At 43.5% G+C, this 16,266-nt stretch overlaps 2 protein-coding genes across 8 annotated transcripts in view; one reads left to right on the forward strand and one right to left on the reverse strand.

Annotated features, from left to right (window-relative positions):
* RHOBTB1 (Rho related BTB domain containing 1) overlaps nucleotides 1-16,266 on the reverse strand; it is a 138,453-nt gene that overhangs the window by 72,421 nt on the left and 49,766 nt on the right. For 2 of the 7 annotated variants that reach the window (XM_021073599.2, XM_021073601.2), the window contains exon 1: nucleotides 642-843. The exons of 2 other annotated variants lie outside the window; for them this stretch is intronic. The gene's annotated coding sequence lies outside the window, so the exon portion shown is untranslated. Of the gene's footprint in view, nucleotides 1-641; nucleotides 844-1,328; nucleotides 1,427-1,504; nucleotides 1,599-16,266 lie in introns of those variants that run through there. 3 more of the 7 variants (XM_021073600.2, XM_021073597.2, XM_084997024.1) reach the window with 3 other exon arrangements.
* LOC106506012 (uncharacterized) lies at nucleotides 158-15,169 on the forward strand. Its single transcript, XM_021073603.2, has 4 exons — nucleotides 158-343; nucleotides 635-1,310; nucleotides 5,268-5,440; nucleotides 15,039-15,169. The coding sequence occupies exons 1-3, from the start codon at nucleotides 158-160 to the stop codon at nucleotides 5,429-5,431; spliced, it is 1,026 nt and encodes a 341-aa protein (XP_020929262.2). The 3' UTR covers nucleotides 5,432-5,440; nucleotides 15,039-15,169.

The raw sequence follows: 16,266 nt of genomic DNA on the forward strand, positions 1-16,266 counted from the left end.
CCCCCCCCCGAGGGGGCTGGATTCCCTTGTCTGCACGTCTTCCTCCCACTCCCACCCTGTTTTTCTCCCCGAAAACTGAGCACGCAGAGACTGGGTAAGGTGTGCTGCAAGCCCATGGCAGCTCCTCCTGTTGTCACAGCAACTCACAACAGACTCCATGGCCACGGGCTGGGGGTGGGGAGCACCAAACTGTGGGCTGACCGATCAACTAACTCTCCAGGGGGTGCAAGCGCCCAAGGGGCTAGCGTATCCCCCTCCGCAGTCCCTCTGGCTCCCCAACACTGTCCTTCCAGGGAAAGGAGCCCTCTGGTCGCGCGGCACCACCCTCTCCCTGGCGCAGCCCGTCTGCTAAGGGTGCCTGTTGTGCATTTTCTCTGCTCCAAGTTAGGGGTGCGGCTGTGCGGGCGCTCCTAGAAATCTCTTCTGCTGGCCTCTGATGTGTGGGCTTCCCGGCCTCGCAGAGGGGCGAGGGCGGCTCCCAGAGCAGCTGGGTTCCACCACTCGGTCTTGGGACGCTGCCGGCCGCGTGGCGCGGCCCGGGCCCCCCACCTGCCGCCCGCCGGGGCCGGGGCGGCGGGGGCTCCGGCGGCAGCTGCTCAGAGAAGTTTCATAGCATAGCGCACTCACGACACAGAACCTACCCGGAGCCGAGCGGGACGCGAGCTCTCTCCGCCTTCAAGGGCTGGGGAGCAGGGGGGGAGGGCCCCCAGCCACTCAGCAGCAGCCACGGCCGCGCGCGCTCGCGGGCGTGCGGGGCCCCTGCGCGCGGCGTGCCGCCCGCCGCCCAACTTTGCACAAAGGCAGCATGGCACTGCCCGGCCTGGCGGGCTCACCCGGCGCCGCGGCCGCTCTTCCCGGTGCGGGCCGAGAGGGGCTCGCCCCTTTCCGCCCCCAGCCCTCCCCTTTTCCTCAGGCCCCCACCCCGTTCCCAGGCTGCCTGACCGGGCGGAGCCGAGCGCTCGGCACCCAGCTCCGCCGCCGTGGCGGCCGCCGCTCGCTGGGTGACGTGAGCAGCCTTCGCGGCTATTTATATCCACGCGATTGGATTTCATTCATGAAACCCGGGCCTGGTGTGTCTGGGCGCTGGGGCGCGGGTGGCGAGGGTGCCTCGGCCTCCTGCAGACTCGGGGGGCCCCGGCTGGGAGGCGGGCTGCCGGGAAGGAACGTGCACGGAACCTGGAAGACCCCAGCCCTCCCCGCCCGCAGCCGGCAGGGAAGGGGCCGGGCGACCTGTGCCCCCCTGTTCTCTGTCCCCGGCGCCCCACCCACTCCCGTACAACTGCTGGCCCTTTGTCCCAGGCTCTGGAGAAGTAAGTTGGGCCACTAACCGGCTGGGCAGCATGGCTTTCTTCCCCCTAAGAGCTGACCGGCCGCGGACTCCGAGGGAGGACATAGGCTATTGTTTTAAAACCCGAACCCAGCTGCTGACTAAGGGCTGCGTTAGCCCAGCCTCCTCCTCCCCTGGGCGCTGCACGTGCCGGCAGGCTCCCCCCCTCTGGGTTACCTGCCTCTGTGACTTGGCTCGAGGGGGGTCCCCGCAGGGGCATAAGGACGCACCGGCTGTCCCCACCCGAAATAAGGAGGCGATTCACAACCTCCTATACATAGCTGAGTGAGGAAGTGAAATTGACTTCTGGCCCCTCATGGGTTGTCAGAATGCTCAGATACCCACTGCAGTCATCCCTCATGAACTCTGTCTCATCGTTCCAGACTGACTGTGAGCTCTGAAGGAAAGGACCAGGGGTAGTTTTCAAGCATTTGCAGGACAGATACTTGTTTAGTGCCTATAGTAGGGCAGGTACTCTGTCAAGAGCTAAGGAGGTGACAATGAACACAACCCACTTGTTGCAGGGCCTCAAGGAGCTTTCAGTCGGCCTTTTAAAATTAGTGTGCTTTAAACCCCCTCACACACAGCCTAGAAAAAGCCAGCTGGGGGGTAAAGGTATTGATGTGTTCAGCTACCTTAAGGGATTCATTCATTTAATAAACCTTTAGTGAGAAGGCTGTGTAGTGAGGACTGGGGATACAAAGAAGGCAACAATGTGTCCTTAATCCCCAAGGAGTTCTCAGGTCATGGATTCCTGAGGTTCTGCAGGATACAAACCTCAAAAGGGAAAGAGAGCCATATTTGATTGCAAGGGCTGTCTCTTTGTGTTATCCCTCAAGAAACAGAATATTAGGAAAAATTATAAATGCAAACAAACCTCTCTATCCCTCATTTTCTTCCAAGAAATTATCTTCAGTTTCTCAGATGGAATATTCTCCCTTCCCAGGATCCCCAGATGAGTTTTAGTTCACTGCATATTCCTTCTCTTCCCACTAGATTATGTTCCATTTTGGAGACAAAATCTTGACTAGTGCTCTCTGAATCCCCCAGAGATCCCAAAGCATAATGAAATTCAATGTTTTTACAAGGAAAGGTATTAAGGACAACCTGTTTTGTTTAAGCCATCTTCCCTGAACTGTCTTTGGAAATGGAGTTAATAGTCTCCAATCTTTGATGCCCAGAAGAGAGGACAATAAAAAACAAGTATGAAAGTCTCCTCTATGAACTTCAAGACAGATACACGAGGGGGTGATCATTTACTTGGCACAAAGCAGACTCCACTGTGTCTATTTAAAAGTGACTCCATTTTGAAAGCCTTAATCAATGTACATTTTTTTTTTCAAAAACACATTTCTTGGGAAAAGTTAATTAACCCTGTTCACTCTTGGCAATCAGTCCTCTTTATTGCAAGCCATTTCTCTTCAAACTGCCCTGGGGGCTAAGAAATAGTGTAGAAACTCAAAAGAAATAGGAATCAACATGTATTATGGCCTTCACATGCGGCAGGCAATGGGCTAAACTAGAAGGTTTCAAACACATTTTCTCAATTAAGCCTCATAACAACGGATGAGGTAGATGCATTATTAACATCACCATTTTATGGAAGAGGAAACTGGGGCACACAGAAGTAGTTTTCTAAGATTTTGTCAGTTGCATTTGCACCAGAGTCAGCCGGTGCCAAGGCCTTATTTTATCACTAACTGGCTTTTTGACATCATGCTTTTTCTCAATTTCTTTCATTTCCTCAGTTATAAATTAAAAACAGTTAAGTGGCATGTTTAAGCAGTAGGTAGGTATTAGGGCCAGAAGGACCTATACAAAGATCCCAGTTGGTAGGCAACTGTTTCAATGTTGCCATCCACCTCCAGGGGGCACCAAAGTTCAGATAGGTTTCCAAAGGATGCTTCTTCCATAGGGGGCAAAAAACCCAGAGTCATCAATGGAATTACCCACTTGGATGCCTAAATCTGAGGAAAATTGACTGGAAGATCTTCCAGGAAAATAAACTGGTGTAAACAATAATTCAGGTATGGCAGAGGAAAAGTCACTGTTTTAGGAAGTCATTCCAAACCAGGGCAGTGATCTGAGGAGGAGGTTGCCACAACTGTGCTATATGGCTCCTATAATTTACAAATGAAACTTTTCCACTGACTGTGGAAAAGTTGGAGGAAATGCAGCAAGGAGTACAGACTATATTTTGCCTATAGGAAAGGAGAGAAAAGTAACAATAGCAAATAATCCCCTGAATCAATGCCATGAATGTATCCCTGTTTTTGTTATTACCACAGAAGAATCCACATTTGTATACTAAAATTGTTGCTTGTAATGAAATCAATACCATCCACTTTTAATAAGTATAATAATTGGTACTTAAACTTAGTTAAACCGACATTGCACAAAAGCAGTGCAAAAACTTTTGACTGTCTTTTATGGTAATGATTTACCAAAGTCATAGGATTAAAAAAAATTCTCACAACAAAGATACAGAACTGTTCCATTCTCATAAAAAAACTTCATGCTAACTCATGGTGCTTGCATACTCCCACCAGCCATTAATCAGTTCTCCATCTCTAGAATTTTGTCATTTTGAGGCTTATATTAATAAGAACATACAGTATGTAATGTTTTAAGATTGAATTAATTTTTTTAAATTAGGCGTAATGCTCTTGAAGTTCATCCAGAGTGTTGCCTATATCAATAGCTCATTTTTTCTTATTGCGGAGTAAATTTCTATTAGATGGACATACCAAAATTTGTCATTCATTTTTCCACTGAAGGACTTTTGAGTAGCTTACAGTATTTCGCTATTAAGAAAAACACTTTTGTAAACATCATATTGTAGGTATTTGTGAGAACTTCAGTTTTTATTTCTTTGGATAAATGCCCAAGAATGCCATTGCTGGGTCATATGCTAAGAAACCATCAAACTGTATTCCAGAGTGGCTGTACCATTTTACATTCCCACAAGTAATGTATGAGAAATCTAGTTTCTCCACATTCTCACCGGCATTTGGTGTTATCACTATTTTTTAAAAAAAAATTTCAATTGTTTAAGAGTTTTGTAGGGACAAGTCCCTGTGGTTTTAAGCTGGATTTCCCTAATGACTAGTGATGTTGAACGGCCTCTCACCTGCCATCCATATCTCTTCTTTACTGAAATATCTGTTCATATCTTTGGCCTATTTTATAACTAGATTTTTTTTTTTTAACTACTGAGTTTTGGGAATTATTTTTTTTCCCCAAAAATACATTCTGGGATCATAGAATTTTCACATTGCAAACTAAATGCTACCTCAAGATAACTCTTCAATTCAATCACTATTCAACATTTCTATTGCCATTCCCTTTATGGAGAATATTCTCAGGTATTTAAATATTCTCCAGTGCTTACCTAAACCTCCTTTAGAGAGGGTCTTTTTTTTTGGGAATCTTTGATGAACATGCTTTTCAGCTGTGGGTAGCCAACACCCAGAGCCTGGGCAGCCTGTGGCCAGAGCCTACGTAGTGGAGGCGGGGCCACTGCGCAGGCACAGACACCTCCTCCAGCGGCCCTCGCCATGGGGATGCGGCTATGGCTGCCCTAAAAGCCTGAGGGAGGCCCACTTTGCACAGTCCGTCTCTTCTTTCTTGGACGCAAGATGTGATGCTGCCCGTGGCTGTTTAGATGATATTATTTTAGGTGGCGAGTTCCAGGTGTTATGGAGAAATTTCATGGATAAGCACTACCAGCATTTGAAAATGCCAAAAAAGTATGTGCACCCATGCGCCTATTTTACAAAGGGATGTGTTTGGTAGAAAGATATGGAGAAACAGCTGTAGGAACGGATTCCTGGTGTTTACCTGAAACCTCCGACAACTTTGCTGTACGCTACAGAATCTGGGGGCTGGAGGCTTAGTGAGTGACGTGCGAGCTAACATTTTCGGTTTCCTGACTTTGAAGAGATGCTTCTGCAGAGTGAGGCCCGCGGGCACTGGACTTCAGCAGTGTTTGGGGGCGCCTTCCTTGTCAATATCGTCTTCCATGCCAGCTTCCCGGAAGAACCGGGGCTCGGGCTCCCCCACCCAGGCAGCAGGCAGGAGGCTGTGTGCAGCTCGAGCGAGTGATGGCAGAAGGTAAGGAAGACCCTCTTCTGGGCTCTTCACCAACGCGTAGTCTTGAGGGATCCAGAAGGAAATGACCTGAGCCTCCCGGGCCCTCTGTTTCTCTGTAAACTTTTTCTTGCTTTGAGGATCTCTAGTCTTTCTGCCAGAGTAGGTGATTCTCCCAGATGTCAGACTGCTCTGGGGCCTGGGCCTGGACAGGTTCAGCATTCTGTCGGGGGCCCCCTCCCCCAGCTTTGCTGTTGTTGATGCATCAACATGGACTATCCTACTATCCTGTGCCCTTTTTATCCCAAGTACCACAGAGACAGAATCGCTTTCACCGAATCGGTTCACCTGAATTGCTTTCACTTGTGTAAGAGTGAAAACCTTTTAGCCTCAGTAGCCCAGCTGTGTCGGGTTTTGACTGCTTTGGAATTTATCTCACTTGTCACTCAAACCTGCTCTTGGGGTCTGTGAAGTTCCTATTTCCTGTCTACTGTTCTGGGGAAATCTGTGCTAGCATTGGCTGTGGGAATCAACTGAAGGAGATGCCCTTTATCTAAAAGCTCTAAGGGTAAATTAACTCCTGGCCTTGGGTTTGTCATCTAGTTATTGTTATTGGTCTTAATGCAGTTTCTAGGAGAAGCTTTTTTTGAAAAGTATATATATTTTTATAAAAGAACACTCATGCTAATCTAGTAGATCCAATCTTGGCATTTCCTTGGTTACCCATTTAAAGATAGAAGCATTAAATACAGTGTGCTTTTTAGTTGTCATTTCTATGAAGGTGAACATGCTTTTTCAATTAGAGTTCCTATATTACTGGGTACTGGAGGGCATATATAGGCCATGTGTTGGAAATAGACAAAAAAGTATCCTTTTTCTTAGAGCATATTAAATGTATTTGCACAGATTTGCATAAAACCCTTTCTGTATGGATCCATTCATTAGGTTTTGTGTTGCAGTGGGGCAAGTTTGGTAAAAATGTGATTTTGCAAGCACGGCAGTTCTAACTACATTCATCTTCCTGTCAAAATCTCTCTTACCAAGATGGTGTTCCACTGGTCTAGCTCAGCACGTATAAGAGGAGGCTGCAAACAGCTTTTATGGTCCTCTGCCCGGCTTTGTTTAATATGGCATTGCTAATTGTAAAACATGTATGGCACACCTCTAAAAAAGAAAAACACAATAGTCTAATGCACATGATCTTTGAATTTTTTTTAAAGTAAAAAAAGTACAGTTCTGAACTGGGAAAAAATATCTGCATGTGAAAGGGATATTTGTTCAAAGTAAGCTATGCTGCTATATTACCAAAGGTGTTGATGCTAGACTTCAACTTTGCTGAATTAAAAATAAATGATGAGATTTATTTGTCATAGCGTGTGTAAGGCTATCTTGCTGGACCAACTGTTTCATACAAAAAATACAAAACAGTTTCCCTTAATGAAATTAATCAAAAACTGGAATTCCTGTCATGGCTTAGTGGTTAATGAACCTGAATGAGGACGTGGGTTCGATCCCTGGCCTTGCTCAGTGGATTAAGGATTCGGTGGTGCTGTGAGCTGTGGTCTAGGTCACAGACGGAGCTTGGCTCCTGCGTTGCTGTGGCATAGGTTGGCAGCTGCAGCCCCAATTTGACCCCTAGCCTGGGAACCTCCCTGTGCCATGCGTGAGGCCCTAAAAAGACAAAAGACACACACACAAAATAAGTAAAAAACAAACACCCAAACACATAAAAGGGAGCATAGAGTAATGGAGAGTAGGAAAGCAGTATGGTATTTTGGCTGCCCCACCAACTAGTCATGTAATTCTGTGCTAGTTCCTTCCTTCGTTGGATTTAAAATTTCTGTATATAAAATGAGGATGAGAATAATAACTTTCCATAAAGTTCGTTAAGACTAAATAAAAATGTTTGTGGGAAATGTCTTGTAAAATGTGAAGCTTTATACACCCTGATAAGTGTAAAATTACTCATCATGAAGCCATTTAAAAATACCGTGCAACACAGGATGTCCTTTGATTCGGGAGGACCAAAAATCAGTCACTCATCCCCAAGTGCTGACAGTATTCTACAGAATAGCTCCACCAAGTTCTCCCCATAAAGTAGAAAGTTTAGTTTTTGAGGTTTGAGTTTTTGCTCTGCTGGTTAGAAGTCAGCTAAACTACATGCAGAAGTTAGAAGAATAAGTGGATCACGTGCACACACGCACATTTCAGAAAAATAATTCCGCCTTTGTTCATGTCACATTTTTTTGCTTACTGAGCGTCTCTAATATACATGTCACTTAATCTTCATGACAACCTCGAGAGTTATTACCTCAAACAGGAGAGATGGGGAAATGAAGTTTACTAGAGGGTAAGTGACTTGCTCTCTGTTAACAGCGGGGGAACCAGAATTCTAACCCTGATCTTCTGATCACATGAAAGTAAATATTCTGAAGTAATTTAGTCCACGGACACTAATTTATGTATAGATATCACTTTAAAGGGAATACTAATTTTTTTAGAAATACCTATGACCTGGAAGGAGACCTACTAGTCAGCCCCCCAAGGGGAGAGGGGGAGGGGAAGCTGAGAGGGGCTTTTTCTTAATTGTCATCACTTCTGCTTTCATAATAACTTCCTTATATCAAAGCACAGAGGACCTGAATCCTTGCACTGGAGTCAAGACCATGTCTCTGGCACACAACTATAGTCTCTCCTGAGCTCTGTAAATATTTATGTTTACCTTAATATTTTGCAGTACCTGTAATTTACTATTTAGTAAACTACTTTTTTAATTTTAATTTTTTTTTTTTTAGTTTTTGCTTTTTAGGGCCACACCTGTGGCACAAAGAAGTTCCCAGGCTAGGGGTCAAATCGGAGCTGCAGCTGTTGGCCTACGCCACAGCCACAGTGATGCTAGATCCAAACCAAGCCTACAGCTCACAGCAACGCCAGATCCTTAACCCACTGATTGAGGCCAGGGATCGAACCTTTATCCTCATGGATAGTAGCTGGGTTCGTTACCGCTTAGCCAAGCAGGAACTCCAATTCTTCTTTATGAACAAATAGTTAACTGTGTCACACGTGAATGATAAAGCAGTTAAACATGTCAGGATCAACACTGAAGGAGCCCAGTCCCTTAGCTTGTAAACATAAGCCGATAACAGCTGGGATCAGGGGTAAAAATCTCACTTCCCATCACAGGATCAACTTTAGAGGAGCCTGAGGTTTTGGTGAAAATGCTGTGTCTCTAATGCCATGGTGTCTTGAATAGCAGTGGAGGCAAGAAAGCCCATATAAAAAAGTGTTTTTATTAACGGTGCATGAGAAAACTTTCACAAGGCTCCATAGTTATAATTTCTTCTCATTACTCATATATACAAGGCTACCTATGCGATTTAGGACTAAATTACACTTTTCAGGGAAAATTATTCTTTATGGATTGATTTGTTCCACTGTAACCATGGCCAAGATTACATTGATCATTCATGAAAGGGCACTTTGAGATCATGAAAATATTTTGCAAAGGTTAACTTGTAATAAATAGGTAAGGTACGGTGTGCATGAATAACAGTAATAAACACTGTGGTCACCACCTGACTTTTTAATCTGTAATTATACTAGTTAATGTTTTAGGTAGCAGCCACTATGTGTTCAGCATGGTGCGAAATGCTTTCACACTCACTCTCATTAACTCCTCCCAGTTATGGGGGGGGGGCGGTGCCACTATTATCCCCATTTTATAGACGAGGACACTGAGGACCAGAAAGTTCAAGTCACTTGCCCAAGGTCAAATACCCAAGCTACTCATTTAAATAAGAGCTGACAGAGGAGACATCTACTTTTAGATCATTAGCATTTCATACTAACATTCTCCATTCAAAGTAATGCTGATTACAATGCATGACCTCACACCATGTCACTGGAAGACTGATGGGCTACAGTTTCTCTTCAATTCAAACCTCAGGTAAACGGTCTTAACCCTTTCTGTCTTAGAAACCTTAGGTGGGTTAAAGGTTGAGTAGAGCTGAAGAGGCCTCATCTTCACCAGCTGACAACTTCAGGACTTGCAGTGTCCTGGACAAGCTAGCTAACACCTGTGGGCCAGGTGTCTATGAGTGTTATCACCTCATCACCATATTGCAGAAAACACACAATTTATGGAAAAAGAGATAATGCAATCTCTAGTTCATTCCTTGATATTTCCTCAAGAAATTCTTGCTCCACTTTTTAATAAATCAAGTGGCATATGACAAAGGTTCCACCTTGGACCAGCAGTGTCAGGTGGATGAGAGAAGAGTGGAAGGTTATGCAGAAAAAATACAACCCATTTTGACAGATGGTGTGATTATGAAGTTAGATTTTAAATACATGGGCAATGCGGGTAAGGCAGGGATGCAGGCTCCAGGGGAGTGTGTCATTCTCAGATATTTAAGTGAAGGATGTTTATTCATGATGTTTAAATAGCCATTTCTGTCTAGTGGGGGAATATGCTGTACACATAATAACTCATTGGTTTCAAAGAGATGCTTCTTCTTAATTATTGACCAATCTGGAGTCCTTGTTGTTAGCCCTTGGCTCTCACTCCTTTCTCTAAGTTGCATGGCATCTGCAGGGACAGTGGTCTTTGTGTGGTATGGGTACTAAATAGGACACAGGAGACAAAAAGCAGTAACTGAGTGACTTTTTTTCTTGGCAGTTTTCAGTACCTTAATTCAAACAATGTCTCTTTTTACTAATAAAGATGATATACCATCTGTTGTGAATATAAATAGTGCTTCCACTTTCTATAGAAAGGAACCCATCACAACTGTTGCTCTTCTAAGCATTACTTGTATACAGTTTGATTACTGCTGGACTTGATGTTTATTCTCAGCAACACATAGGAGGTGGCAAATGGGTGGGGAAAAAAGTCTATATATCTTGAGTACTAGTTTACAAATAGAAACACATAGGTACCTGAAAGACACTCTGGAATTCTCCTTAAATTTGTACTCTAGCATACTATAAAAAAGTGAGGGACAGGTACTGGGAGACACTCAGGTGCCTTCTGAATAAGAGAAAAAAAATAAGTTATGTCCAGGATATTTTAAGCTTTAAATTTATTTATTTATTATCATTATTTTTAATTTTTTTTGTCATTATAGGGATGCACCCACAGCATATGGAGGTTCCCAGGCTAGGCGTTGGATTGGAGCTTTAGCTGTTGGCCTACACCACAGCCACAGCAATGCCAGATCTGAGCCTTGTGTGGGACTGACAGTACAGCTCATGGCAACGCCGGATCCTTAACCAACTAAGCAAGGCCAGGGATTGAAACTGTGTCCTTATGGATACTAGTCAGATTGATTTCTGCTGAGCCACAAGAACTCCCTTTAAAATTATTTTAATGTATTGCATTTTATTGTGATTTTATCCATTAAAATGGTAAACGTAGCTAACTCAGTTATTCAGAACACTTATTTACCCGTTCGTCACCTTTTTTTTCGGGGGGGGAGATTGCTATTTTTTTGGTACTACCAAATACAGTATACAACAATGAAGACTGCCTGGATAGGAGTTTAGACCCTTGGCTTGAGAGTTAGGTTATGAGAAGTCAAGACTGGTGGTTATCAACGCCTTGCGAGAGAATTTCCTTGGGCAGGAAATGTCACTTCTCTCAGGGCCCAATTTTCCCATCTCTAAAATGAAAAGTGCCCAGACTAGAGTACTAGAGTTCATGGCAGTCCCCAGATTGAATGCATTTTTCATGTTGAAATTATTATAAAAAAGACCAAAGACATAATGATCCCCAAAACACTTCACACTTTTGTTATTAGGAAAGATTCAAAAAACGTATTCAACATTGAATGGATTCTTTCCTCGTACTTGTTACTAAATTAAGCTGACAGTTTAATTAATTACTGACGGTTCTCATTTGGCTTGGGGTCAGAGTTGCCAGATAAAATACAGGACACCCAATTACATTCAACTGTCCCATGCAGTATTTGGGACAGACTTTTATTAAAACATTATTCATTGTTTGTCTGACATTCAAATGTAGTTAGGTATCTAGAATATCCATTTGCTAAATTTGGCAGTTTAATCCTTCAGAAAGGATGAGGAGAGGAGAACAAAACTGGATTGAAGGAAAGTAGACAGAAATATTTTTGGAATTATCTAGCAGTGACTCTATTAATAATTGGGGAAGTGCTACCTAACTATCTCCTAAATATATTCTGTTAGACCAACCCTGAGCCAAACGTGGTTAATGAAGGGGAATAGTCTTTTGTTTTTAAATGCTAAAGTAATTTTAAGAAGTTTTTTGTTTTTTGTTTTTTTGTTTTTTTTTTTTTTAGGACCTGTGGCATATGGAAGTTCCCAGGCTAGGGGTCGAATTGGAGCTACACCAATTCAAGCCTACACTGCAGCCACAGCAATGTGGGATCTGAGCCGCATCTGCCACCTATACCACAGCTCACGGCAACGCCAGATCTTAACCCCCTGAGCAAGGCCAGGGATCAAACCCATCTCCTCATGGATACTAGTTGTGTTCATTACCACTGAGCCACAACGAGAACTCCAAGAAATACTTTCTATGTTATCCTCTTCTTCAAGAAGTTTGTATTTCTCATTGCAAGACTCTTAGGGCATTTATAGGTGAAAGGAAATAATGTGTTTTTAAGAGGGGAGTCATTTCTGTTGAGCAGCCCACACTTATTGGACTAGGATCCCTTCTTTTTGGTCTTAGAAGACCTGTTAGCAATCCATAGTGTACCCCTGAACACTCTTGGTGAACAGCAACATCAATAATAACCAAAACATTTGTACCGCATGGATCAATTGTTCCAAACACCTTAACATGAAGGCTTCTTTCTGATTGAGTGGACATGTGGGTCACCGTAGTACGTTGTTCTAGGAGTAACTGTCCTGGGTTACCTCAAACCATGGATAATTGCCAGCTCTGACTACACAGCACAAATACATTTATTTACATTGTCAGTTCAGTATATACTGGCAGTGTTGATGATGTAATACTGTGATTAATTAAGGTAGCATGGTAGTAACTGCCCCAGTATGAGGAAGCATTCTCTTATTAGACTAATCTAAATATGTCATCTGTGACTTGTCAATGATAGATACTCCAAAGGGCCCAGTGTTTGATTCCCAAAGGAAACAAGAGACCATGTGTATACCAAGCTAGTTTGTGGCTTGGAAAAAAAACAAGTTACTATTTTGAAAATTAATATGTGCTGTCAAAGTGGATGAAGTGTTTTTCATTTAAACATGCAATTAAATTCATAGCAATTTTTAGCCGTTCATTTTATCAATGAACACATAGAACTGCTTCCACAAAAGTTTTACAGTTAATAGGCTGGTAATCCTCTTCTGAGTGACTTCAGCTGTTCCCAGACAATTTGATGCAGTGGTATAACCACTGCAAAGCCTTAGGAATCAGTTCACATTCTCTCTTCCCATCCTCAAAACCACCCTGAGTCAAATGCTAATTGATAATGAGAATTCTGAAAGGCAAGTCCTTTCAAACTAAAGAATAGATAGGGTGGGTGGGTGGGTGGGGCAACATTTTAGGGCAATTGCTAATTTAATAATCCGTTTCTGAAAAACTAAGGTATTCTTTTTTTTTTTTTTTTTTTTGTCTTTTGTCTTTTTTGTTGTTGTTGCTATTTCTTGGGCCGCTCCCGCGGCATATGGAGGTTCCCAGGCTAGGGGTTGAATCGGAGCTGTAGCCACCAGCCTACTCCAGAGCCACAGCAACACGGGATCCGAGCCGCATCTGCAACCTACACCACAGCTCACGGCAACGCCGGATCGTTAACCCACTGAGCAAGGGCAGGGACCGAACCCGCAACTTCATGGTTCCTAGTCGGATTCGTTAACCACTGCGCCACGACGGGAACTCCGCAAAAAAAAACTAAGGTATTCTTAAGCATTCGTCCAATGGTAATAATAATGACAACGACAGACAGCATTTGCTGAATGTTTACTCCATGGCTGACACTGTTCAGTGCTTTGCAAGTTCTATCTTGTATCATCTTCCCTGAAGCCCTCAAGGTACTATTCTCTGCTCCATCGAACAGATGGGAAAGCTGAGGTGTAGAGAATTTAAGTTGTTCGTGCAAGATCATGCCCATAGAAAGAGGAGTTCAAGGATCAAAATTCTAAGTTCAAACCCAAATTCATAGCCTGCAGCAATGTGTAAGGTCTTTGAGCACACATCACTTGTGAGTGTATTTTCTGTGCTTTGCCAGAGCAGACACAGACCCCATCTTTAATCCGATTAAGAAGTCAGTAATTGGGTCCTCAGAACATGTAGTTAAAAGATAGAGTCCAGGGAACAAGGAAGCTAAATGCCACATTTAGGGAGGCAGGAAAATCACGAACCTCTGAATGAAATTACAGGGAACTTGACATGATCCCATTTTTATTTTCATACAGTTGAAACCTGAAAACATTTAGTTTGGAGCACAGTACGATATAAAGAACACTAATGGGATTGTAAATTTTCTGATAATTTGTCTGGCATCAAATTTTTAAACTCTCATTTCCTTTAAAAACCAGTTTCTGAGCTGATCTTTTGCAAAAGAAACCAATAGGTTTTAGTTTGAAAAGTGTTTGGTATGTGGAGAGATTGGCCAAGAGGGACCTGCTGTACAGCACAGGGAACTTTACCCAATATTCTGTGATAATCTCTATGGGAAAAGAATCTGAAAGGGAATGGATGTGTGTATATGTATAACTACTGAATTACTTGGTTGTACAGCAGAAATTATCACAACATTATAAATATATACTTCAATAAAACCCTTTAAAAAGAGAGCTTAGGAGTTTCTGTTGTGGCTCAGTGGTAACAAACCCTGACTGGTATCCATGAGGACACAGGTTCGACCCCTGGCCCTACTCGGTGGGTTAAGGATCTGGCACTGTCTTGTAGGTTGTCAATGTGGCTTGGATCCTGCGTTGCTGTGGCATAGGCCGGTAACTGCAACTCTGATTCGACCCCTAGCCTGGGAACTAGGGGTCAAATGCCATGGATATAGCCCTAAAAAGACCAGAAAGGGGGAGGGGTTGGGACCTTGATATTGCACAGGTCAGAGGAGCTAAATATTTTCTTTTTGTTTGACGAGTAACTACAATGGGATCTATAAGGCAAAACTTGGAATTAAAAGTTGTGTAGATATGAATTTTCATTGTGTTTTCTAACAATATCTCACAAAATACCAACCACCAACAAAGAAGAAAGAGTAGAGTTTAAAATAAAGACGACTTCAGAGTTCCCATCGTGGCGCAGTGGTTAATGAATCTGACTAGGAACCATGAGGTTGCAGGTTTGATCCCTGGCCTTGCTCAGTGGGTGAAGGATCTGGTGTTGCTGTGAGCTGTGGTGTAGGTAGCAGACGTGGCTCGGATCCCACGTTGCTGTGGCTCTGGCATAGGCTGGTGGTTACAGCTCCAATTTGACCCCTAGCCTGGGAACCTCTGTATGCCACAGGAAGTGGCCCTAGAAAAGGCAAAAAGATAAAAAAAATAAAGATGACTTCATTTTTACAATTAGTATGGTAACATCCTCACTGTGTTACTTTGGTATCCCCAAATGAACCATGCCTCTCAATATTTCTGCCTGTGGGACTCTCTCTCCTGGAAGACACTGCTCTGTGACCTGTGAACAGAATGTGGTGGAAGAGAAGCTATGGCAGTTCTGGGCCCAAGCCTTAAGAAGGTCTGATCGCTTCTGCTTATGTGCTTGGGAGGAAACTATTCACAAGGCAAGAAGTTGGGCTACACTGGGACTGCCTTTCTGAGAAGCCTAACCTAGACACTAGAGAGCCCCCACGGATAAATAGCCAAGGCCTAGAAGACAGTCTCAGCTGAGCTCCCCGCTGACAGCCAGCACCAGCTTGCCAGCACAGGTGAATGAAGCCATCTTAAAGGAAGATCCTCCAGCCCCAGCTGAACCACCCCAAAATGATGCCATGCGGAGCAGGTATCCTCACAGAGCCCTGCTTATGTTGCAGAATTGGGAGTGAATAAATGAAATGCTTGTGGTTTTAAGCCTCCAAGTTTTGCATTAGTTTTTAATGCTACAACACATAAGCATATACCAAAGCTCCCTGCTCCCATTGTTTTGGAGAATGCATTCATTCACTAGTTTATTGGTTTAATAAAATGGTAACAGCATTATCATGTTACATTCTTTCCCATGCCCCAACTCTGTACTGGAGAAAGCATTCATTCTTTCATTCAGTGTTTGCCAAATACTCCTGTTGGATGCTGTCTGGTTCCAGATACCCAAAGGTGAGCAAAGCAAGAGACTCAGAAAAGGACTTAGCTTAGCAGAGGAGACAGAAATGCTAACACATAGGATTTGCTTTGTGTGTTAGAACATTGTGTGCCTAGTGCAGTGGCAGCCTGGAGAAAGGATCAGCTCATCTGCCAGTGGCTGGGGAAGGGGTCAGAATCTTCCACAAAATATTCTATAAGGAATGACATTTATGTTACGCCTGGAAGATGAAAGGAGTTCTCTCAAGTGGAGAAAGAGCTGTATGGAGAAGTCATTCTGTGCTGAAGGAAGAGCATTAGAAAAGTTCTGATGTCTTCCCAAAGACTGATAGAGTAACTAAACCTATTCTTATGGGACCATGGTAGAGGGTTAAGTAACATAGGTTACCCAGCTGTCTAAGCAGACAAGCCTTGAAGGCCATTCTCATCAGTTTGGCTTGAGGACAAGGTAAAGCGAACTTAATTATTTTTAAAAACTGTATTCAAATGAAGTGCAATATACACATAGTAAAATATTTAGCATTTAAAGTTAAATGACTTTCAATTTATGCAAATACCTGTGGGACCAACCCTCAGACCAAGGTCAGGCAATG

The sequence above is a fragment of the Sus scrofa genome, chromosome 14 (genome assembly GCF_054392235.1).
Source record: "Sus scrofa isolate SSC_HxYL_T2T_F1_AM1 chromosome 14, Sscrofa_HxYL_maternal_Yorkshire_Landrace_v2.0, whole genome shotgun sequence".
NCBI lineage: Eukaryota > Metazoa > Chordata > Mammalia > Artiodactyla > Suidae > Sus > Sus scrofa.